This window comes from Mustelus asterias, chromosome 6, assembly GCF_964213995.1.
Source record: "Mustelus asterias chromosome 6, sMusAst1.hap1.1, whole genome shotgun sequence".
Classification (NCBI taxonomy): Eukaryota; Metazoa; Chordata; class Chondrichthyes; order Carcharhiniformes; family Triakidae; genus Mustelus; species Mustelus asterias.
In genome coordinates, this window is record NC_135806.1 from 118,761,858 (window position 1) to 118,786,061 (window position 24,204).

At 42.1% G+C, this 24,204-nt stretch overlaps 1 protein-coding gene across 1 annotated transcript in view; it reads left to right on the forward strand.

Moving 5' to 3' along the window:
• Positions 1 to 223: 223 nt before the first annotated feature.
• The window catches only part of LOC144495121 (ufm1-specific protease 2-like), a 55,015-nt gene continuing 31,034 nt past the window's right edge, over positions 224 to 24,204 (forward strand). Inside the window, exons 1-4 of the mRNA XM_078215049.1 lie at positions 224 to 364; positions 9,972 to 10,050; positions 19,613 to 19,796; positions 21,601 to 21,664. Coding sequence (XP_078071175.1) covers positions 362 to 364; positions 9,972 to 10,050; positions 19,613 to 19,796; positions 21,601 to 21,664 — 330 coding nt within the window. The 5' untranslated portion in view covers positions 224 to 361. The remainder of the gene's footprint in view (positions 365 to 9,971; positions 10,051 to 19,612; positions 19,797 to 21,600; positions 21,665 to 24,204) is intronic.

Sequence of the window (24,204 nt, forward strand, 5' to 3'; positions counted from 1 at the left end):
TTATAAGCCCAGGATCCCAATGCCTAAATGATGATGAAGCCCAGTCCTGTACCATCAAGGAATGATTTTGTGCACTATATATCATCGGTCGCTCCTCACCCTCGTTAGAATTGTGCTCGCTTCTTTAATAATACTTCTCCTTACACAATGTAAAATACACAGTATTATCTCACTCTCTCTGAGAATAGAGTTTGATTTACAGCCGGGCCTTTTCTCCATGTCGCCCCGCACAAAGATGGCCGGCCTGCTGTTCGGTTTCCATAGTGAGGGCGCGCGGGCTGTTGTGTGACGTGTCTGCTCGGGGCGGGCGGGTGAGGGAGGGGATCAGAGGGCGGTTGATTCCTGATCCTCAACGGTGGAAATGGTGAGTGTCAGCCCGGCGACACCTCTTCTTTCTTTTCCCTTCCATTATCATGGGCCCCGAACCATTTACCCCGCTCGAGTTTTGTCAGCGTCCTGCCCTGAGTAAAGTTCGTCGACGGTTGCCGTTAGGCCGCTGGTGTCTTGCCTCGTCCGAGAGCCTAATGTCCAGGGCACTGACCGCTTCTTAAATGGAGATTGATGATGTGGAGATGCCGGCGTTGGTCTGGGGTGGGCACAGTAATAAATCTCACAACACCAGGTTAACGTCCAACAGGTTTATTTGGAATCACGAGTTTTCCGGAGTGCTGCCCCTTCATCAGGTGAGTGCATCAGGACTCACCTCATGAAGGAGCAGCGCCCCGAAAGCTCGTAATTCCAAATAAACCTGTTGGACTTTAACCTGGTGAAATGGAGATTCTAATGTCCAAGGCACTGACCACTTCTTAAATGGAGAGCCTAATGGCCAGGGTACTGACCTTTGCTCAAATAGAGATTCTAATATCTGGGGCACTGACCCCTTCTGAAATTGAGGTTATAATGGTGGGGTACTAATTAAGAGACTAATGCCCAGGGTACTGACAGCTTAAATAGAGACCCTAAAGTCCAGAGCACTAACTGTTTCTTAACAATGCCCAGTCACTGACCTCTTCCTACATGGAGAACCTAATGACCTATGTTCTTCTCAAATGTAAAGCCCAATGTCTGGTGCACTAATTACTTAAATGGAGAACCTAATGCTCCGGGCACTGTCCTTTTATTTCTGTTGAGAGCCATGGTGCCCAGAGCACTGACTTATTTAATTAACACTGTTGGCCAGGCTACCAATCTCTGAAACTGAGAATTTGCCTAAGTGATTGCTGACTACGTGTGGGACACCAAGTCACAAACCTGAACCGTTAGTTGGTTCTCCATGCTTGGATGCTGTCAAACCTGCTGTGTATTTCCAGTATTTTCTGTTTTTATTTATTGACTACAGGTTGCCAATTATTTTGATGAGCTCAATGGATGAATCTGTAGTTTCAAACTCAGCGCAGATAGAGACCAATCAGCTCCTCCTGAATCTGTCAGCTCTTTGAAAGAGTTGGATAATTTGTCCCAGTCCAGTTCTTTCTCCATAGCCCTGTGTTGTGATGGCAATGAAGGGCACGGGGGATCATCAATACATCTCTCCATGCGCTTTATGGAATACAAACTCCCTTATTGGGCGATTGGAGGCTTGCGCAATGGAAAGTGAACAATGGAGGGTTAACACCCATTGCTTCAATCCAGACCAGTTTTCTTCAGGTCCCCAGGTTGTCTCTGGACAGCCTCCATAGTCAAGAACAAGCAACTCTTCAGTAAGAAAAAGCAGTTATGCCTCTTTTTGGGAAATTTGAATTCTATGGTACCAGTGGGGAAGACTGAACCCAATATACAGAACGCATGCGTTGCTTCTTCTGCACTAACATCATCGAAGGAGATGAAAAACAAAAAGTAATTTTGTTGATGGCATGTGGGGCCCCGACAATTCAGCGTGATTAAAACGTCTGACCTATCTTGATGCTCCTGACTTAAAAACTTTGAATGAGTTAGTAGACTTGATGAAAAACCACTACGACCTGAAGCCCTCTGTAGTACTCCAGCGATACAGTTTTAATGCAGCAGGGAGAACCCCTGGGGAACCTGTCACTGATTTTCTGACCAGGTTATGAAAATTAACAGAACACTGCAAATTTGAACCACCTCTAAACAAAATGTTGCAAAACAGATTGGTATGTGGCATAAATAACCTGCCTATCCAAAAGAAGCTAGTGGCAGAACCCAACCTGGATTTTAATAAAGTCATCGAAGTAGCTCTATCATTCGAAAATGCAGAAAAAAGGGCTCGGGTCACATCAGGCACCAGGTAGCAATGTCCCCAGCTAGGGGGAAGGGCCTCATGTAACTCGTCCTCAATGGAGAGTGCTTGCGTAAACAAGGCGTTAGAAGCTCCGTTCCAACATTTGAGCTCTAATAACACCACCAGGCAGTTGAGAAAGGCAGTGATGACCCTGAGAGTATGAGGGAATATATTCCAGAAGGGTCTGGATACCAGACAATGGACTATTGCAGGCACTGCTGAAGGACACAGCCTAGGCAAAACGCAAGCTGTTCAGTCAAGAAACAAGCTTCTTGAACCTACCAAGCAGGTATACCCACTGCCAGAAACAGGGACATTACAACTGAATTGCATCATCACGACAAAGATCGATCCTTTAGTGGTAGAACTACTGGTGAACGGTAATCCTTTGAAAATGGACATGTACACAAGGGTTGCAGTCTTCGTTATCGATGAACAGACATGCATGCACCTCAAAACTAGCATCCAACTTCCGAGTTCAGAAGGCACGACAGCCAGACAAGCCACCTACATGGGGGAACCTTTACGAATAAAAGGGACCACAACGGCCCAGTTACTTAGGCAGCAATCAGCTCATCTTCCACTCGTTATTCAAGGGCAAGGACCAACACATATGGGAAGAGATTGGCTTCAGCAGATCAAGCTGAACTGGTTGGAAATCTTCAAGCTAGGTGTGGAGGGACGGACTGTACGAAGTTATCAGTAGATGCCCTAGAGTTTTCCAAGAAGGAATGAGAAAAATAAGAGGCCAAAGCCAAACCTCTACGTCGACCCTGATACAATGACAGCTAAATATTTCAGGACCAGTCCCATACTCCCTGTTAGAGAAGGTGGAAACTGTATGAGGTGCCTTGATAGTTTAAATATAATAAGGTCTGTGCCATTTTCATTATGGGTTGCACCTATAGTCCCCGTTTTTAAGACGGACAAGTCGATTTCTCCCTGTGGGAACTATAAACTAAGTCAGTTGGGTTTCCAAACTTGATAGGTACACATGGCCCGAATCAAAGACCTGTATGTAAGATAGCAGGTGGCCAGACGTTCTCCAAGTTGGACATTAACTGTCCAAAGATGTGCGGGTTAGGTTGATTGGCCAGGTTAAAAATTGCCCCTTAGAGTCCTGGGATGCATAGGTTAGAGGGATTAGCGGGTAAATATGTGGGGGTAGGGCCTGGGTGGGATTGTGGTCGGTGCAGACTCGATGGGCCGAATGGCCTCCTTCTGCACTGTAGGGTTTCTATGAACACCTCTCTTCATGGACGAGTCTTCCTGAAAATATGTGACAATCAACATGCACGGTACTATACGAATATACTTGCTTACCCTTCGGGGTCACGTCAGCATGCTCCATATTCCAAGTTATGGAGAACCTACTTCAAGGGCTACTCAGAGTGGTGGTGTACTTGGATGATGTCCTGATCATTGGGGCTACAGAATAAGAGCACCTGGCAAATGTAGAAGAGGTCTTACAAAGATTCTCAAGAGCCGGAGTATACTTGAAAAGGGAAAAATGCATCTTTCAAGCGATTTGTAGTGACCTACTTAGGCTATCGGGTGGATGGCAAAGGTTTACACCCTGTAGAGGATAAGATGAAGGCTATCAAGAAAACACAAACACCGCAGAGCTAAAAACCTTCCTGGGATTAGTAAATTATTATGGAAAATTTATCCTAAATTTGGCTTCTATGCTGGCCCTCTTGCATATCCTAGTGCAAAAATGCCAAAGGTGGTCCTGGGGCTTTTGACAAAGTTAAGTGACAGCTACTATTATCTAATTTATTTGTCCATTTTGACCCGAAGAAAGAACTTGTTCTGACCTGTGACGCTTCTTCATATGGAGGTGGGGTAGTAGTTTCATATTGCTGGAATAACGGGACGGAAAAGCCCATTGCATATGCATCCAGGATCCTTTCAGATGCCGAGTGGAAGTATTCTCAGATTGAGAAAAGAAGATTTGATGGTCGTATTTGGTGTGAAAATGTTTCATCAATATGTCTATGGCAGACGTTTCATAACCGTTACCGACTATAAACCCTTATTGGGACTTTTTAAAGAAGATAAAGTAATCTCCCTTATTGCATCTGCCTGGATACAATGTGAGGCTTCGTTACTTGTAGCCTCTGAATACGTTCTAGAACACCACCCTTTAACCCGGATAGCCAATGCTGATGTGCTGAGCTGCCTCCTGTTGCCCACAGGACTGGCTGCTATACCAGCATTAGAAGAGATCTTGATGACCTTAAATTTTTTGGAGATTCTGCCAGTGTGCGCAAGGCAAATTAAGGCCTGGGCACGAAAGGATCCAATCTTGTCCAAAATAAGGCATATGATCCTACCTGGTGAATTCCGAGGACAACCCTCAGAAGAAATGAAACCCCAAGAGAGAAAATCTCAGCAGGTCTGGCAGCATCTGTAAAGAGAGAAAAGAGCTGACGTTTCGAGTCCAGATGACCCTTTGTCAAAGCAAAGAAATGAAACCCCATCTGGCTAAGAAAGATAAGCTCAGTGTTGAGGACGGGACCGTTCTCTGAGGGTCCCAAGCCATTGTCCCTCGCCCAGGGCGGTATCTGATATTAATAGAACTACATGATGGCCACTTTGGAGTATCAAAGATGAAAATGCTGGCTAGGAGATATTCCAAGTGGTTGGAGGTACACCGCATGGTCTCCATGACCTCTCATGCTACGATAGAGAAATCACAACAAAGTTTCTCCACACACGGATTATCAGAAGTCCTGGTTTCTGATAACATCATGGCCTTTACCAGCAGTGATTTCCAAAACTTGTGTTCTCTCACGGTATCTGACACATTTGAACAGCACCTTTCTCACCTGTCGTCAAATGGACTGGCGGAACAGGCGGTGCAAATTTTCGAAAACGGCATGAGAAAACAATCAGTGGCATCCATGAGACTGAATTGGCATAATTTTTGTTTTGACTATAGGACCACACTTCACACAACAGGATTTGCCCCTGTGGAACTGCTTATGGGATGGGGGCTGCAGACAAGGCTGAGCCTACAGAACCCAAACCTAGCGGGGAATTCAATGTGGGAAAGTGAGAGGTTATGCACTTTGCTGGCAAGAATAGAAGTGTAAACTGTTTTCTAAATGGGGAGAGAATTCAGCAACTGGAAGTCTAAACGGACTTGGGAGTCCTAGTTCAGGATTCTCAAAAGGTTATGGACCACGTAGAGGCAAGAAAATATTAGATTAGAGAGGTAACTGTGTCAGCACAGACTTGGTGGGCCGAAATAACGTTTACCAATTAAAATACTTAAACATGACGAAGTATAATTTTTAACAGCTATCCCTATCTATAGTTCCAGTGTAAGTAATATCCTCATAGACATAAATCCCTCTTCAGAATCAGCACAAAACAGATATGCTCATGTGGGTGCTACATTTTTAACCCCTCTGGACAGATACAGAAACGCATTGGCTTCTGACTCTCTCTTATACAGCAGAGAGCGATCCACCCCCAATCAACAGTCTCAGAGAAAGATACTAATTTCCTTGCAGATCCCAGTCTCAAAATTCAAAGAGAAAAAGACACACACAGAAAGAGACCTCTCTCTAAAGATTCCAAGCAGCAAACTGAACTTGGTTTCTCTGTATGATGCTAGCTCCGCCCAGTCACACGATTTTACTATCCATCAACCTAATCAAGCCCCACACTGAAAAACCGCAGGAGAAAACACTAAAATAACCCTGCATTAGTCCAGATTAAAGCAAATATTGTGGCAATTAAGACCAATTATGCTGCAGTAACAACAAGGACTGCCGTGTACAGACAGAACAGCATTGATAATAAACTGCTTTAAAAAATTCTGCACAAGGTACATGATTCAAATACATTTCTTAAAGGCAAAGTATCATCACAAAAGCAAAAATAGAAGAGAGATGAAGCATAGGGGACATAGTGACACATTGGTTAGTATTGCTGCCTCATAGTACTATGGATCCAGGTTCAATTCTAGCCTTGTGACTGTGTGGAGTTTGCATTATTTCCCCGTGTCTGTGTGGTTTCCTCAGGGTGCTCTGGTTTCCTCCCACAGTCCAAAGGTGTGTAGGTTAGGTGGATTGGACATGGTAAATGCACGGGTTTAGGGGATTAGGGCAGGGTTTCAGCTTGGGTAGGATGTTGTTTCAGAGAGTCGGTGCAGACTTGATGGGCCGAATGGCCTCCTCCTATATTGTAGAGATCCTATGGTGAAATAGGATTTGAATAGAGTGCCTTTAATTCTGCTTTTTAAATTTTATCTGAATACACATAGTATTCGGGGCTGATGACTTGAATGCACAAATTGAGGTAAATGAGTATGATTTAATTGCATATGGAGACACAGCTGCATGTTGACCAAGATTTGGAATTCATATGTCCAAGGACATTCAGCCATTAGGGAAATGGAAAAGGAGGTGGGGTAGTACTCTTAAGGGATACGATCAGTATGAGATTGGTACAAGAGGGTTGTAGAACAAAGAATTGAGATGTAGAATCAGTTTGGGTGGAGCTAAGAAACAGCAAACATTGGTGGGATTGTTTATAGACCATCAAACATTAGTGGTAATGTTGCGTACAGTACGTGCATCTAATTTCCAGATTTATACTGTCGGTATATAACATAGTAATAGTGGGTGACTTCAATTTGCACATACTCCTGAATTCTACTGCCTCATCCGCCACGGAATCGGAGTGGGCGAGGGGCGAACAACAGAAATGTCCTCGCTTGAGTGAGGCCGTAAAATCCCGTCCATAGACTAGGTTAATCAAGTCAATAACAATGGTTTGGAGGGTGAATTCCTGGAGTGCTTAGGGTTTCTGGAGCAGTATGTTGACGAGCCAGCTGGGAATCGGGTTATTTTGGATTTAGTGTCATGTACTGCGAAAGGGGCTATTAATAACCTTGCTGTAAAGGAGCCCCATGTTGTCTAATCTAATTCTCAAGAACTCTTAAGTTTATGTGCGGATGTTTCTCAAAAGCTTTCTGACCATGTGGACGACACGGTGGCAAAATAGTTAGCACTGCTGCCTCACAGTGCCAAGGACATAGGTACGATTCCAGCCTTGAGTGACTGTGTGGAGTTTGCATGTTCTCCCCATGTCTGCGTGGGTTTCCTCTCGGTGCTCCGGTTTCCTCTCGGTGCTCCAGTTTCCTCCCACAGCCCAAAATGTGCAGGTTAGGTGGATTGGCCATGCTAAAATGTCTCTTATTGCCCCAAGATGTGTAGGTTAAGGGGATTAGCAAGGTAAATGTGTGGGGTTATGGGGATAGGGCCTGGTGGGATGCTTTGTCGTAGAGTCAGTGCAGACTCGATGGGTGAATGGCCTCTTTCTGCACTGTTGGGATTCCTGTGAGAATTTATGTCTAAAGTTTTTTTAAGAGACAATTTCCCTCAAAGGGTCAAGAAGTTGATTCTACATGAATTTAAACTTCTAAACCCTATCAAAGTCTATTTACCAAGTGTTTGTGATAAACCTTGGTTCTTGAAGTCACAAACCTGAGCCGTAAGAAAAATGGAAAAAGTAAATTCTCTTTGAAAAAGAGATTTCAAGCTTAAACTGACATTTACCATGTTCTGAACGGTTTGGCATTTTTTGAAAAATTGTTTACCATAGTGAATAGATCCAATATTGCAGAGGTCAAGTACAGATTAAAAAGTTGCGAGTAAGTAGGAAGTCAGGCAGAACTTAATAACCAAGGTGTTGTAAAGTTGTGAAATCATTTACCAGCAGCTTTAGGTGAAGTAAATAGCGAAAATGGATTCAAAAGGCAGTATTTGTGGAGAGAGAAGAATGGAAGAATGTGGTAAGATTAGGGTGGTGTTGCAGAATAGACAAATGTTGAAATCCAACTTGCCAAGCACATGTATTGAAAAGTTTGAATATGTAGCTTGTGTAAGTGGAGGATTGGGATACGATTTTTCCTTTCCTATTGTATTTTTCTGACTTTCCTTCCCGATATGTGGGCATCTCTGGTAAGGCAGAGATTTAGTGCCCATTTCTAATTGTCTTAAGAGGGTGGTGGATTTTTAACGAAATAGAATGCAAGATCATTATTAACTGTTTGGGCTGGAACTGGAGGTACACATAGACCAAGTTGGTTTGTTTTTCTGATGTTCTTTTGCCCGTCACAGATACTTTTCTCCTGCAGCTTCTCAAACTACTGCTGTGGGTTTTAAACTCATGTTCATCTGCATTAATAGCCCAGCCCTGTGGATTTCTAGTCCAGCGATGTAAACACTACACTATTTTACCAGTACATAAGAAAATTAGTTCAGGATCTGCTATTTTATGTTTATAGGTGATGCCTAAATTGAGGCACTTTGGACGAATCTGTGCAATCCACATTGAAAAGGTGTTGATTATTGCCTAAACCAGATTGATCATTAACTGGAGAACTAAATTAAAAATGAATTGTACTTGTTATCAATAGCAGATACATTGGTAGTGCTACATTATTTAAAAGAATCTATGACAGTAATTCTTGATAATGAAATTAAGGCGGGGGATGTTCTTAATATAACTTAACAAGTTCTAAATCATAAGCACAAATGTAGCTCAGCTGTAAGCTTTATAATATTTCACCATTAGTGGGTGTTTGTATATTAACGGCTTAACAGTTATGTTTGATGTCCAAGATAACAATGCAGTCTTAATGAATTTAAGTTTGCACTACATATGTTTTTCTGTATAAGACACATATAATTATGGATAATGGGACATAGAGTCTTAAAACTAAAGAAAGGACTGATTATAGCTTGGTTAATAAAATGTGTATGTAGTGGCGGCATGGTGGCTCAGTTGTTCACACTGTTGCCTCACAGCGCCAGGGACCCGGGTTCAGTTCCCGGTTTTGGTCACTGTCTTTGTGGGGTTTGCACATTCGCCCCGTGTCTGCATGGGTTTCCTCCGGGTGCTCCGGTTTCCTCCCACAGTCCAGAGATGTGCGGGTTAGGTGGATTGGCCATGCTAAATTCCCCCTTAATGCCAGGGGGACTGGCTAGGATAAATGCATGGGGTTATAGGGATAGGACCTGGGTGGGAATGTGGTCGGTGCAGAGTCGACCTGTGTGGGGTCCTTCTGCACTGTCGGATTCTATGATTCTAGTGTGGAGGACCTGGGCTATGTCTTTACGAACATTAAATTTACAATCCCTCTAATCTGGAAGTAGATAATACCTTCCCTTTCAGCTTTCTTAAGAATGACATAGTCATTGGTATTGAGATGATCTCTACAAGGTCAAGGAACACTGAAGCTGATTTCTTCAATTGGGAGAATCTTGCTCGTGCATAGTGCAAACTTGTAACCTGTAACCATGTGATGGAAGTGGTCTGTTAATTTCAGCCTCTTTTGTCATCAAATCTAATTATCATGTACAGGTGATGAAAGTCTTGGCCTGTTTGGTGAACTACTTTTACACTTGCTGAAGCCACAATTTTTTGAAATGCTTTAAAATTGTTTTGTTGGTGGATGAAATGTGCACTAGTGGCCTTTATGTGGCTTTTCCCATGATATATAGGGCAAATTAAATTTTCCTCAGTGCGTGAATAATGTTTAGATATAGGAGTATGAGTTTCTGGTGTTTATGAAGTTCCAACTAATAGTAAAATTGTGCAGCTGCAGACAAAACGGTGTCAGAGAATGGTGATGCCCAAATAAAGGACATGCACAAAGAAATTTAACATATTATGTGGATGGATGATTCTTTTAATTTATTTATTTCAGGTGCCACTTGATACTGAAGATATTGTGTTTAGAATAAGGGGGGGACTTAATTTGGATGGGGTCCTCCAAAAAGCCGATGGTGAGTACGTTACATGTGAGATCCATTTTGCAATGTTATTGAAATGTATTTTTCAAAGGGAATTTTTTTACATGATTAAATGAATAATCTATAATTTTTAAACCCTATCTGACAAAGTCAAGATTTGTTAAAATTGTGAAGAAGTTTGTTCTTTTTAACTCTGGGGAATCCAGGCACTTAAGGCGAATAATTTTTCATAGTTTTAGCCTGCATCCTTTGTTTCCTTTTAAAGTTGCCCCTTTGAACAAATTCACTTGCCAATATACAAATTAGGAGCAGGAGTAGGCCACTGAGCCTTTTGAACCTGCTCCACCATTCAGCCCCATCCCGTACCAACCATGGCTGACGCCCCCCCCTGCACCCCGGAGGTTGGTGCTCCCCAGTACTCGGCTCCTAGCTCTCTTTCGTTACTGCTACGCCTGCGCCACACTTTTAAAGACTTGTACTAATTGGCGCCGGCGTGACATCAAGCTAGAGAGATTGGAAGCTACCGGGAGAGGGGACGATTCTGTGCCTAACTTGCTAATATTGAAATCTAGTCAATCTCACGGTAATAAGCTTCATGCACTTTCTTTGCGCAATGCAGTTCGTGCCACTCAAAAGGGACCGGGAAGATCGCAAACTGTTTTGTGCCAAGCACAGATCAGATTTTTAGGCTAGCAGCTACTTTGCCAGCTCGCTGCCATTTGCAGCAGGCATGGCAAGGTGGTAGAATTCTAAGCTGTCCAACTTTTCCTCAAAGATGTGCAGGTTCGCAGGTTAGGATGATTGGCCATGCTAAATTGACCCTTAGTGTCGGGGATTGTTTATAGGTGATGTCTATAAACAATCCCCAGGTAAATACGTGGCGTTACGGGGATGAGACCAAGGTGGGATTGTTGTTGATGCAGGTTCAATAGATCGAATGACCCCTTTCTGCACAGTAGGGATTCTATGATAGTAATCCCGCTCCCATCCCAGGTATCAGTCAAGTGAACTTCTCTGAACTGCTTCTAACGCACTGATATTCTTTATAAAATAGAGACCTAAACTGTACACAGCACTCCAGATAATCTCACCAACACCCTGTACAACTGTAGCAAAACATCCCTACTTTTATATTCCATTCCCCTTGCAATAAATTACTACATTCCATTTGCCTTCCTAATCACTTGCTTACCTGCATGCTAACTTTTCTTGATTCATGTATCAGGATACTCAAATCGCTCTCAGTTCTGCATTCTCTCCATTTAAATAATATGCTGCTTTTCTATTCTTCCTGCCAAAGTGGACAAGTTCACATTTTCCCACATTATATTCCATCTGCCAAATCTTTGCCCGCTCACTTAACCTATCTTTGCAGTCTCTTTATCTCTTATTCACAACTTACTGTCCTATCTTTGTTTATGCCAGCAGCAAATTTAGCAAATGTACATTCAGTTCCTTCATCCAAGTCGTTGCTCTAAATTATAAATAGTTGAGGCCCCAACGTTGAGATCATGCCCAACCTGAAAGTGACCCATTTATGCCTACTCTCTATTGCCTGCTGCTAACAAATCCTTTTTCCATACCGAAACACCCTGAGCTCTTATTCTGTGAATGATATATTTTGTATGGAAAATGTAAATCTCCGATACTTATGGAATGTAATAAACCTTTCCTGAGCTAAACACCAGTAGTAAAGTAAAGTTTATTTATTCGCCACAAGTAGGCTTGCATTAACACTGCAATGAAGTTATTGTGAAAATCCCCTAGTTGCCACACTCTGGCACCTGTACGGATACACTGAGGGAGAATTTAACCTGGCTGATGCATCTAACCAGCGCGTCTTTCGGACTTGTGGGAGGAAACCAGAGCACCCGGAGGAAACCCACACAGACACGGGGAGAACGCGCAGACTCCGCACAGATGGTGACCCAAGCCAGGAATCGAACCTGGATCCCTGGCGCTGTGAGGCAGCAGTGCCAATTATTGTGCCACCGTACCATAGTAGTAAATAGGATACAGATGCCATGGACTTCTTCAGTTGTTAAGTTAAAGAATGGATAAACATTTATAATGACTTTCATATCCTAAGGATACAAAAAACATTTCATAGGCAATGAAATGCTTTTGAGGTGTAGACACTACTTTAAGGAAACACAGAAGTTAATGTACTATAGCAAAGTCTTTTAACACGGCAGTGAGATAAATGACCAGATAATTTATTTTAGTAATGCTGATTAACAAATAAATGTAGGCCAAGGTATTGGAAAATATTTCCTGTATTTCTTTTAATGGTAATGGCCTGAGAACTCTTCATTTCTTCCTCAAATAGAGGCCTGAACAATCCCCATCCACCACCACTCTCCTCTGTCTGGCTTACTTGTACAAAAACAGAAAATGCTGGAAAATCTCAGCAGATCTGACAGCATGTGTGGAGAGAGAATAGAGCCAGTATTTCGTGTCTGGAATATCTTTTACATCCATCTGTCATAAGAACTTAAGAACTAGGAGCAGGAGTAGACCATCTGGCCCCTCGAACCTGCTCCGCCATTCAATAAGATCATGGCTGATCTTTTTGTGGACTCAGCTCCACTTACCCGCCCGCTCACCATAACCCTTAATTCCTTTACTGTTCAAAAATGTATCTATCCTTGCCTTAAAAACATTCAAAGAGGTAGCCTCAACTGCTTCACTGGGCAGGGAATTCCACAGATTCACAACCCTTTGTGTGGAGAAGTTCCTCCTCAATTCAGTCCTAAGTCTGCTTCCCCTTATTTTGAAGCTATGCCCCCTAGTTCTAGTTCCACCCACCAGTGGAAACAACCTCCCTGCTTCTATCTTATCTATTCCCTTCTATAACCTTATATGTTTCTATAAGATCTCCCCTCATTCTTCTGAATTCCAATGAGTATAGCCCAGTCTACTCAGTCTCTCCTCATAAGCCAACCCTTTCAACTCTGGAATCAACCTAGTGAATCTCCTCTGCACCCCCTCCAGTGCCAGTATATCCTTTCTCAAGTAAGGAGACCAAAACTGTACACAGTACTTCAGGTGTGGTCTCACCAGCACCTTATACAGCTGCAACATAACCTCGCTGTTTTTAAACTCCATCCCTCTAGCAATAAAGGACAAAATTCAATTTGCCGCCTTAATTACCTGCATGGCAGATGTTTTCTTGGTTTAATATCTTATCCAAAAGCATATTGTATGTAGTGGCATCCAACATCATGTGCTCAAGTTTCTGAAATGGAGCCTGAATCAGTGACATTTCTAACTTAGGCGCAAGTGCTATCACAGAACAAAGGCCAAATCCATGTCTTCACACTTGAGTAGATAACAGGAAAGCAGACTGCCGTAATTGTTAGCTTCTGCATTTCTCTCCATACAGTACTTGACACATGTGATCATAACCAGCAATTATCTAGTCTGTAGAAAGCTGCATCCATTTGTATTCAAAAATAAATAAATAACGAAAATGCTGGAACCCTGCAGGTTTGACAGAACCCATGGAGGGTGAAAGAATTTATGGACTGGATTTTGTGATCCCAACACAGGGCTGAAATGCACCAGGTGGGCTTTAAAAGTGGTGGGTGGGATCCAGATCTGGAATTCCTGTCCCCATTCCCGCCGCTCTTAAGAGAACTTTTGATGCACTTGCTTTGTGATTTTTTGGGCATCATGCAAGTTTCAAAAGGCTGTGTAAACTCAGTGCAGTCAGGAACAGTGCCGGAAGCCACTCAGAAGTGCAGGAAAGTTCTGAATAGTGTGGAAGTAAGGATATTGTACTTGTCGCAGAGAGCTTTGGGAATGTTCTAAGTTTGCACAAGGGAATGGTGAGAAGGCAGGAGTGTGTTACTTGAAAAATCTAGCCCAGGTGCAAACTTGCCATTGCAGGGGCATTGGTCCATTCAGCCAGCCTTAAAAAAAATCTCTACCCCAAGTAAGGAAGTCTGCCACCAGACATGGATACAGATCTCTCAAACCGCAAGCCATTCAGCCAGAGCAGCTGCAGCAGCAGCCTAATGCACCATTAGGAAGAGTCCTCAGGCAGCAAGTGGCTCAGCCTCAGTAGCTAGCATCGAGGAGGAGAAGGAACTTAGAATACCCTGACGCCGTATTTTTAGAGGAGGCTTTGGCAGTCCAGGGAGATGGAGACCAATCTCCATACCCTCCATAGTGATAAATTGAAGATGACCATGATCCTCAACTTCTTCGCTTTGGTTTTGTTTCAAGGCTACATTTTTGCCCTCAGAGAAATATTGCATTTGGCTGCTCAAAATGCTGTCTTCATAAGTGAGCTGACTGTATCATCTTCCCAATGGATGTGACCATGCAAGCATAGAGGGCAACAGGTTTTGTATCAATAGCCAGATTACCCCAGGTTAAGAGTGCCATAAACTTCACCCATGTGACCATTACAGCACCAGACAGGTTCATTAACAAGAACGGATACCATTTCATTAATGTCCAGGAGGTCTTTGACCAAAGGAGGAACTACTTGCATGCCTGTGCATTCTTTTCAGGAAGCTGCCACCATTCTTTATTACTCTGCGTTGAAGGCTGCCCCAACTCTTCTACCTCTACGCCAGATGGGCAATGGGTGACAAGGGCTAACTTCTGAGTAGGTAACTTCTAACTCCACTGAGAGATCCTCAAACTGAGGCCCAGCAACTGTACAACAAGAGCAACATGCTCTCCAGGACACTCACTGAGCAGACAATACGGTCTTATAGTCTCTAGTACTGTGTCTGGATCTACCAAGAAGCGCATATCTGCACTTGTGTCTGATGAGCTAGTCTGAGGTGACACTGCTTCCTCGGTCATGTTTTCTTTCTTCTGATGTCTGAGGCTCTCCACAGCACCGGAGGTGGGAGCTTAATCCTCGGTCTTAAATATTGCTGAAAAAAGGGACATGCTTTTGAATCTTTTTTGTCTTGCGTTCATCAGAATAAATGCAAGAATGCTGAATTTCAAAGGGAACAACAATTTATACTGCATGAGAAAAAGGGTGCTGATTGGTCAGCAAATCAACTCTGACTGGTCAATGTGTCATGATGTGGAGATGCCGGCGTTGGACTGGGGTAAACACAGTAAGAAGTTTAACAACACCAGGTTAAAGTCCAACCTGTAGAAACTTGATGTCTGTGTCGATATGCGCGATCTTCTTGGAGATCCTCTCCACTTGGAGCCGTTGGACTTTAACCTTGTTAAACTTCTTACTGCGGTCAAGGTGTTGCCATGGAGAATGCACCAGGTGGCAAATGTCCCCCATGCTTTTGTTTGTTCAAAAAAATATGATGTCTAGACATATTCCTTTTGCCTTCAGAGGACAGATTGCAGCCTATGTGTGGTGATTTCAATTAACAGGATTCTGCCAACTAGCCAAAAGGACCCTCTGGCTACTTTTCAAGTGATTAATGTGGCATATAATTTCACTGCTGGTGAAATGCTATGTAAGTAGGCTGCAAGTTGCAATGATTGGTGGATCATATCAAACATGTTGGAGCAAAGGATTCTTGTTTGGTGCAGTAGTGTTCTGCTCAGTGTGACCGAAGATCTAAAGTCGTGCCTGTAATTTGGTGTTTGCGTGCATACTTAAGGAATCCGCAAGAACAGAATCTCTAAAGAAGAGATGGTGTCTGAGTTTGGTAATTGAAGAGATCTCAAAAGAAGCCCTGAAAATCCAAGAAAGCAGTTGACAGCTGGCCCCGTGTTGCATGCAGTTGAGGTAAAGGTACCCCTTGGAGCAGTAGTGTTCTGCTTGGCTGCAGAGCTTGAATTGGGCTTGAGTGGGAACCCCAGGGGAATGGAATCTCGGAGGATGAGATTGAAACCCTGCAAAGTGGATCGTTGTTGACCCTTTCCAGGTTGGAGTGACTGTTGGAGGAAATTCCAAGGTAAAATCTTCAAAGATGAAGATTGGAATTCCTCATGAGAGGAATGGGGTTTCAATGAGATTGGTTGACATGATATCTGGATGGGTTGTTGAGAAATTCGTGGATTCTGTTTTGGTTGCATCTGTCATTTATTGTGGTATATTCGATCACAGTTTGCCAGTTGATTCGTATATATCTCCTCATATTGATCTGAAAAAAGATAAATATTGTAAACTGTTTGATCTTTCTGACCTTGTACAATAAAGTTTATTTTTGCTTGTTCAAAACCCATAGAATCTTGTGGGTTTCTTCACTGAGCAAGTGTCTTGAACCTTAAACTTTGTCTACTTTAAACAAAATATTGTTGGTCCTTAACTGGACCTTGGAGGTCTGGCCAGGAATTTTAACAACTGATGATGTCATTGACCTAAAACATCATCTCTTGTTCTCTGCACAAATACTGACTTGCTAAATATTTCCAGTATTGTTTGCTTTTATTTCACATATCTGGCACCTTCAGTATTTTGTATTTGTATTAGTTTAGTACACCCTTTCTTTCTGATGCTTCTTGTGGCATAATGATGGCAGTGGAGACAGGTCTTTTTTTGGCCCAGAGATGGGTTAGACCTGCCTCTGCATTCACTTCTGTTCCTGCCGCCGATTAAATCCCTGTTCAGCAGGTCTGACTCCAGCCCACCTCCGCCACTCCCTAACTGAATCCACAATCACACCGGCAAGCAATGCTGTATAGGAGGCAGAATCACAATGGCAAGAAAATACCTGACTTCTGATACCCCCCTTTAAACATGAAAATCTGGCTCAATGTTTCTGATGAAAGGTCACAACCGGTTAACTGTTTTTCTCTCCATAGATGCTGGCAGCATTGTCTGTTTTTATTTCAGTTTTCCAACATTTGCTGTAGTTTGCTTTTGACTATTTTAAACATACTGTCTAACCAGTGACTTCATTTAGATGTACTATTTCTGACAAAGCATTTTGTCATCAATGACATGAGCATCCTCCATTTCAAAGCTAACAGCTTCAAATTATTAAAAAATGCTATTACTATTTTGCAGTTAACCGGTTGTGACCTTTCATCAGAAACATTGAGCCAGATTTTCATGTTTAAGGGGGGTATCAAAAGTCAGGTATTTTAGATCAAGTTGATACTTTGCAGAATAAATAACTGAATGAGAATAGAAATATTTTATGTGATGTTTGCTTGTTAAATTCAGGTTCAGAGACACAGAATTCGAGCTTGATGCACAGGTGATTTTTGTAAAATATTCAAAGCTGTGTAAACCTGATGAGCTTCTCCTGTTTCTCATCTAAATGTTGCCCCTCAGCGAAATCATCAAGAAACATTCAGGTTCCATAGTATGGTGACAGCACCCATTTCTATCTCACTACCACATCTCTTTATCCCTCCACTATCTCTGATTTGTCACACTGTTGATCTGACATCCAATACTGAGGAGCAGAAATGCATTCCAAGTAAGTATTGAAAAGGCGAAAGCCATTGTCTTCAGTTGTTGCATTAACTACTGACTCCATCCCCCACCCCGGTCATTGCCTAACACTGAAAGAGAATGATCAAAACTTTGATGTTCTATTTGATGTCAAGGTGAGCTTCCAACTACACATCCGGTTTACGAGTAAGAGTACCTTTTGCTGACACCATCATCCATGCCTTTGTTATCTCCAGACTCCTGTGCTCTTCTGGAGGGCCTCATAACATGTCACTCTACATAAATTTGGGGCTATCAAAAGCTCTATTGCCTATATCCTAGTTCACATCAAGTTCAATTCAATCATCACCACTGTGCCTACTGGCCTACATTAACTTCCAGTCAGATAATGCCTGTATTTTAAAATTCTCATCTGGGTTTTCAAATTCTTTCATGGTTTTGTTCCTCCCAATTTCCGTTACCTCTTCCAGTCCTACAGCCCTCATGATATCTGCACTTCTCCTGGCTTCTTGAATTTTTACCACTCCACAATTAGTGACCATGCCTTCGGCTGTCTCGGCACTAAGTTCTGGAATTTCCTCCTCTTACCTTTCTCTTTTTTTATCCCATGTTATGATCCCAGCTGATGTTACTACTGGACTGATTGATCCCTGAGCAGAATCCTGGCTCAATGGATCGTAATTTTTATTTTATTAGGGATGTGGATGAACAAAATCACAGGACTGCCGATTAACTTTTAACCAAAGCATAAAACATGCATTAAACATGAAAAGATTGACTATCATACACTACTTCTTCACCCCAGCTATATCATTACAGATGTACACAGATTTATAAAGATAACACAAGTTACAAAATAGAGCTTATACTCTTAATGTTCTCAGTAAGTACACAATCCATATAAACCAACAGGTCAACTGTGGTCAGACACCATCCTCTGAAACCATGTGACAGATGCCATGTAATATAACTTCTCATCAAATTTGATTTCTCATCAAATTCCTCCAGATGCTTGTCACACTGTGAGCCAACTGGTCTCACTGGAACTCTTGACTTCCAAACGAGTGTTTCCAAACTCCACTCTTTAAAAAAAAAACATACCTTTAAATCTTTTCCCAAACAAAATGCTTTCTCTCAGATGTCTTCACTAAGGATCCACTTCCAGGATTTCGGTCTCTTTCACTATTCCTTTGCCTTGGATTGCACGTGCATTCAAGCTTCCACACAATCTCTCAGGTACTCAGCCATGCAAACACAACACTATTGCTTCACAGGTGTATTAAGATGTTGCCAGACTTTTTTATTGGATGTCTGGCTTCTCATCTAGACAACTTCAAATCTGTTCCTTACAGCTGTCCCTTTAACTTAGAGTATTTTCTCTTCCTGAATTCTCCTGAACGGTGGTATTGTTGCTGGACTAGCAATCCAGAGACCCAGAGCAAGATCTGAGGACCCAGGTTCAATCTGAATTCAATGAAAATCGACCTAATGATGACCATGACACCATTGTCAATTGTTGAAAAAACCCATCTGGTTCATTGCCTTTAGGGAAGGAAATCTGCTGTCCTTACCTGGTCTGGCCCACATGTGACTTGAGATCCACAGCAATGTGGTTGACTCTCAAATGCCTTCTGAAATGGAGGGCATCTGGGATGTCAATAAATGTTGGCCCAGCTAGTGATGCTTATGTCCTGTAAAATGAATTAAAAAGGTCCTTATTCAACCTCTTGTTCTCAGTTTCTTTGTCTCTTCCCATTTCCCTGGTTTGCTGACTTTCTTTTGTTCTTGTGGGAAGTCTGCTTTCTGCATCTCTCTGGTCCTGTCCAGCTTAAAAATTAACTCAAAAGTTCTTGTGGTGGCCTGGTTGCTGAGCAACAACCTAGATTTCCTTTAAGCCACATTTGCTTTCACGTCGTAAACCCTCTTTACCATACAGGCACTTGAACCAAACTGATGTCATTAATCCTTTTAAATGCTGAACAACAAAATTAACTTAAAGCTATGCCTTATTTCTATTAACCACAAATAAAGTTTTTTTTAAATGGCCTCTGTTTCCTGACACCTATAAGACACTCCTTAATACCTTTCTCTTTGACTGGGTTTTTCGACATCTGGTCTAATGCTCCCTTATGTGGTGTGGTATCCAATTTTATTTAATAATGGTTTATCTTTACAGAAATGCTATGAAAGACTGAAGTAAGAATGAATATTGGAACGTGCTGCACTTGTAACATTGTTATTTTTTTAAATCAGAAAAAGGAATTAAAGATGGGTTTTCGGAAGCCATGAAGAATCTGATTAACAAAGTAAATTCACAGTCTTTCGTCTTATTTGGTTGGGAAAGTTCTCTATACATATGGCCTAAATCTGGCTTCAACACGCAGCCTACAGAACTACAAGAGAACAGCAGCTGCAAAAGCATATTAAAACTTATTCCGTAAGTAGCAGAATGGAATGTATTAAGTACCTTGACACTATATTGAAGTATGCTTGTACTGGTGATCACATGGATTTTAGTTAAACTTATGCTGATATTGTTAAACTTCCCATGTCAGTTGAGTGTCCAATTGTCAAATATTGATTTTATTCTTCCAAGTTTCGATTGTGTTTGGAGACACTTTGAGCTACAGGCAGTCCTCCATCTTGCGTCACAATTGGTTCTTAAAAACCACATTGTAAGTCGAAATGTTGTAAGTTGGAACAGATTTTCCCATAGGAATAATGGTATAAGTGGGGAATTGGTTCCAGAACCAAAGCTGGAAATCACTCATGGGGCACCTGATAAAGGTAAATGCTCTCAACTGTTGTCATGTTAAATTGCTGAGATGACTATTGATGCCTCCACACCTTAACACAAGTTCCTCAGTTAGTGTGGGGGATATAATGAAGCCATTCTAACACGGTTGTTTGTTTAACCTCTGTGAGTCTGAACGCATATTAAATACAACATATAAAGGCATTAAAATCGCGATGGTTGTGCTAAAAAAATTTAACAGATAAAACAGACCTGTTTCCAAACAAATAAAGATGGTTTGACCTGTCCAGTTATACAAATGGGCAGCACAGAATACTAATGTGCTCACATGAATGTGCCGGTGTCATAAAGTTGAAAGCATTGTTGAAATGAGGTGTCAATTTATAAATGTTTTAAGTGCCCTTCTTTGTGTCTCGAATGTCACAAAGTTGAAGACTGCTGTAAATTACATGAGCAGTATGATAATGAATGGGTGTTTACAGACAGGTGGTGCTAGAGATGGTGAATTCTGAGTATCAGAAAAGAATGGTATTGCACATCATCACTTTTATTGACATGTGCATCTCCCTAGCTCAACATGAAGGAGTAGTGATTGGTCTCTGAGGGAGAGTAGTAGGTGATAATCACAAGGAGTTTCCTTGCCAGTGTTTGACCTAATGCCGTGAGATTTCATTGGCTCTGGGGTCAATGTTGAGGATTGCCAGGGCTACTCTCACTTGACAGTATATTTCTTTGCTGCCACCTATGGTGGGTCTGTCCTGCCAGTGAGACAGAATGTTCCCGGGGTGGTGATGGAGGAATCTGAGACATCTGTTAAAAGGGATATTGGTTTGTGAGTATGACTACACCAGGTTTGATTAAGTAGTCTGTGGGAGAACGCTCCCAATTTTGGCATTTGCCCAGAGGTCGGGGATTAAACTTTATAGGGCTAACTGGGTTCAGGATTATTTTGTTATTTCTAATGCCAAGGTTGATTTCAGGTTGTCTTTTTATTAGACGTTCTTGTGGCTTGATACAACAGAATGACTTTCTGGGCTATTCGAAGGGCAATTCGGAATCAACCATATTTCTGTGGCCGTGGAGTCAATGTTGGCCAGACTAAGGATGCACCTTCCCTAACATAGGTGGACCAGATGCAGTACTTTGGTCATCACGGTGTTAATTTTTTCCCCCAGATTTATTGAATTAATTGAACTTAAGTTCCCCAGCTGCTGCAGTGGGGTTTGAACGCCTGTCTCTGGACTATTAGTCCAGGCCTCTGGATTACTCGTCCAATAACATAACTATAATGTCACTGTCTACATGGGAAAAATTGATGTTAGTAAGCAATAATGTTTCAGATGGTTCAAAAACTATACAATAGGCAAATGTGTGGGATTGATTAGTTTGAGATATTGTTCCAGTGCATAATTAAAAAAACACTTTGTGTGAACAATCAGCTTCTATATGTGTGCCGTCTTATTGCAGCGTGCAATTTTTATTTCAGCATTGAAGTCAACGACTATCTTAATAAGATTTCCAAAAAGAAAGCTGTAAAGATTGAACCTTTGGTAAGCAATATGTTTTTGATTTTGAGAATTGTTGTTTTACGAGTATTTCAGACGATGCAATGTATCTGATGATTTTAAGCATTAACCAGACATTTCTATTCATAACATACAGTTTCTATCAATAACATACAGTAGGGGCAACTCACCATGGCTTCACTGGCAGTGTGGAGCCTTCATAGTTGTAAGCATGGATTACAAAATCAGATACACAGATTGGTGCATTCAATTGATTGCTGATTTCATTTTTGGCAAAGAAATGTCAGACCAACTATAGGCCTCATTACCCGTTTAAAATTGGTTCTATAATGAATCTTGTGGCTTTCCCATGAATGGACCTCATAAGAAAATTCAAGATGCTTGGTTTATTGCATTGGCTCAGTCAATGACCACTCTCCATGCAGCTGTAGCTAGTTTTTTTTTAATTTACAGATTTTCTTCAGCCTCACACAGGGTCATCATTTTTGATACAAAAGGATGAATATTAGATTCTAACATAAATTGTCACAGAAGGTTATCATAGTTGTGGGTAAGCAAACCCTAGAATTCACAATTTGAGATTAAATTCATGCACATTTTGAAATGCATGGAATGCTAACAGCCAGCACAGACTTAATACAGATCTCATCTATAATCAGGAATTTGATATCAGTGGATTGTCTGAAGTTACTAGATTTGTTATCTCAGGATGCTTTGTGACAAGTGTCTAACCACATTGTAGCTGGGTAGAATGGCTAGAAAATTGGCTTATGGGCAATAACAAATGATAGAGGTTATTTAATGTGGCACTGATTGATGAAGGGTTGAAGTGGTGTAATCCAGCAACCAAATTTTGAAATCACTTAATGATAGAAACTTCTCCATTTGGGTATGTTCATGGTTGGTTTTTTTTCCCCCTGTGTTGGCATCCAGCTTGCAAGATCTGAGGTTTGCTTTCAGATTGTCTATATATCTTACGTTTAAGATGTCCTGTGATGCAAGTTCCAGACAATCAGCAAGGAAACAAAAAAGCATTCAGGAAGATGTGCTAGTTAGCAGAATGGATGCACTGATGTCAAATACAATTTGAGGTGCAGATGTTTTGAGAGGATGGTACATTTTGATTTGATTTATTATTGTCACATGTATTAGTATACAGTCAAAACTATTGTTTCTTGTGCGCTATACAGACAAAACATACTGTTCATAGAGAAGGAAACGAGAGTGCAGAATGTAATGTTACAGTCATAGCTAGGGTGTAGAGAAAGATTAACGTAATACGAGGTACGTCCATTCAAACGTCTGATGGCAGCAGGGAAAATGCTGTTCTTGAGTTGGTTGGTACGTGTCCTCGGATTTTTGTACCTTTTTCCCAACGGAAGAAGGTGGGAGAGAATATGTCCGGGGTGATTGTGCTGGCTATTTTTCCGAAGCAGCAGGAAATGTAGACAGAGTCAATGGATGGGAGGCTGGTTTGCGTGATGGACTAGGCTTCGTTCACGACCCTTTGTGGTTATTTGCAGTCTTGGGCAGAGCAGGAGTCATACCAAGCTGTGAGACAACCAGAAAGAATGCTTTCTATGGTGCTTCTGTAAAAGTTGGTGAGAGTCGTAGCTGACATGCCAAATTTCCTTAGCCTCGTGAGAAAGTTGAGGCATTGGTGGGCTTTCCTAACTATAGCATCGGCATGGAAGGACCAGAACAGGTTGTTGGCAATCTAGACACCTAGAAACCATAAGCTCTCGACCATTTCCACTTCGTCCCCGTTGATGTCCTCCACTACCCTTCCTGAAGTCGATGACTATCGCCTTTGTTTTGTTGACATTGAGGAAGAAATTAGTATCGTCACACCAGTTCCCCAGATTCTTCATCTCTTTCCTGTACTCCGTCTCATCATTGTTTGAGATCCAAGCCACTACGGTAGTGTCATCAGCGAACTTGAAAATCGAGTTGGAGGGGAATTTTGCCACACAATCATAGGTGTATAAGGAGTATAGTAAGGGGCTGAGGACACAGCCTTGTGGGGCACCGGTGTTGAGGATGATCAAAGAGGAGATGTTGTTGCCTATCCTCACTGATTGCGGTCTAGGATCTGGTCTCAGAGGGAGGAGCCAATGCCCAGGCCACTGAGTTTGGATATGCATTTTGTAGGAATAATGGCGTTGAAGGCTGAGCTGTACTCAGTAATTAGGAGTTTGACATGGGTGTCTTTGATATCTAGGCATTCCAGGGTTGAGTGTAGGGCCAGGGAGATGGTGTCTGCTGTGGTCCTGTTGCAGCGGTAGGCAAACTGTAGTAGACCTAGGCAATCTGGGAGGCCGGAATTGATTCGTGCTGTGACCAACCTTTCGAAGCACTTCAAAATAATGGATGTCAGAGCCGCTGGATGATAGTCATTAAGGCATGCTGCCTGGCCTTTCTTTGTTAACGAGATGATGGTTGCCTTCTTGAAGCAGATAGGGATCTCAGATTGGTATAAAAAGAGGTTAAAGATGTCTGCGAATACCGCCACCAGAAGGTCCTCCCAGGATCTGAGTGATCGTCCGGGTACCCCATCCAGGTCA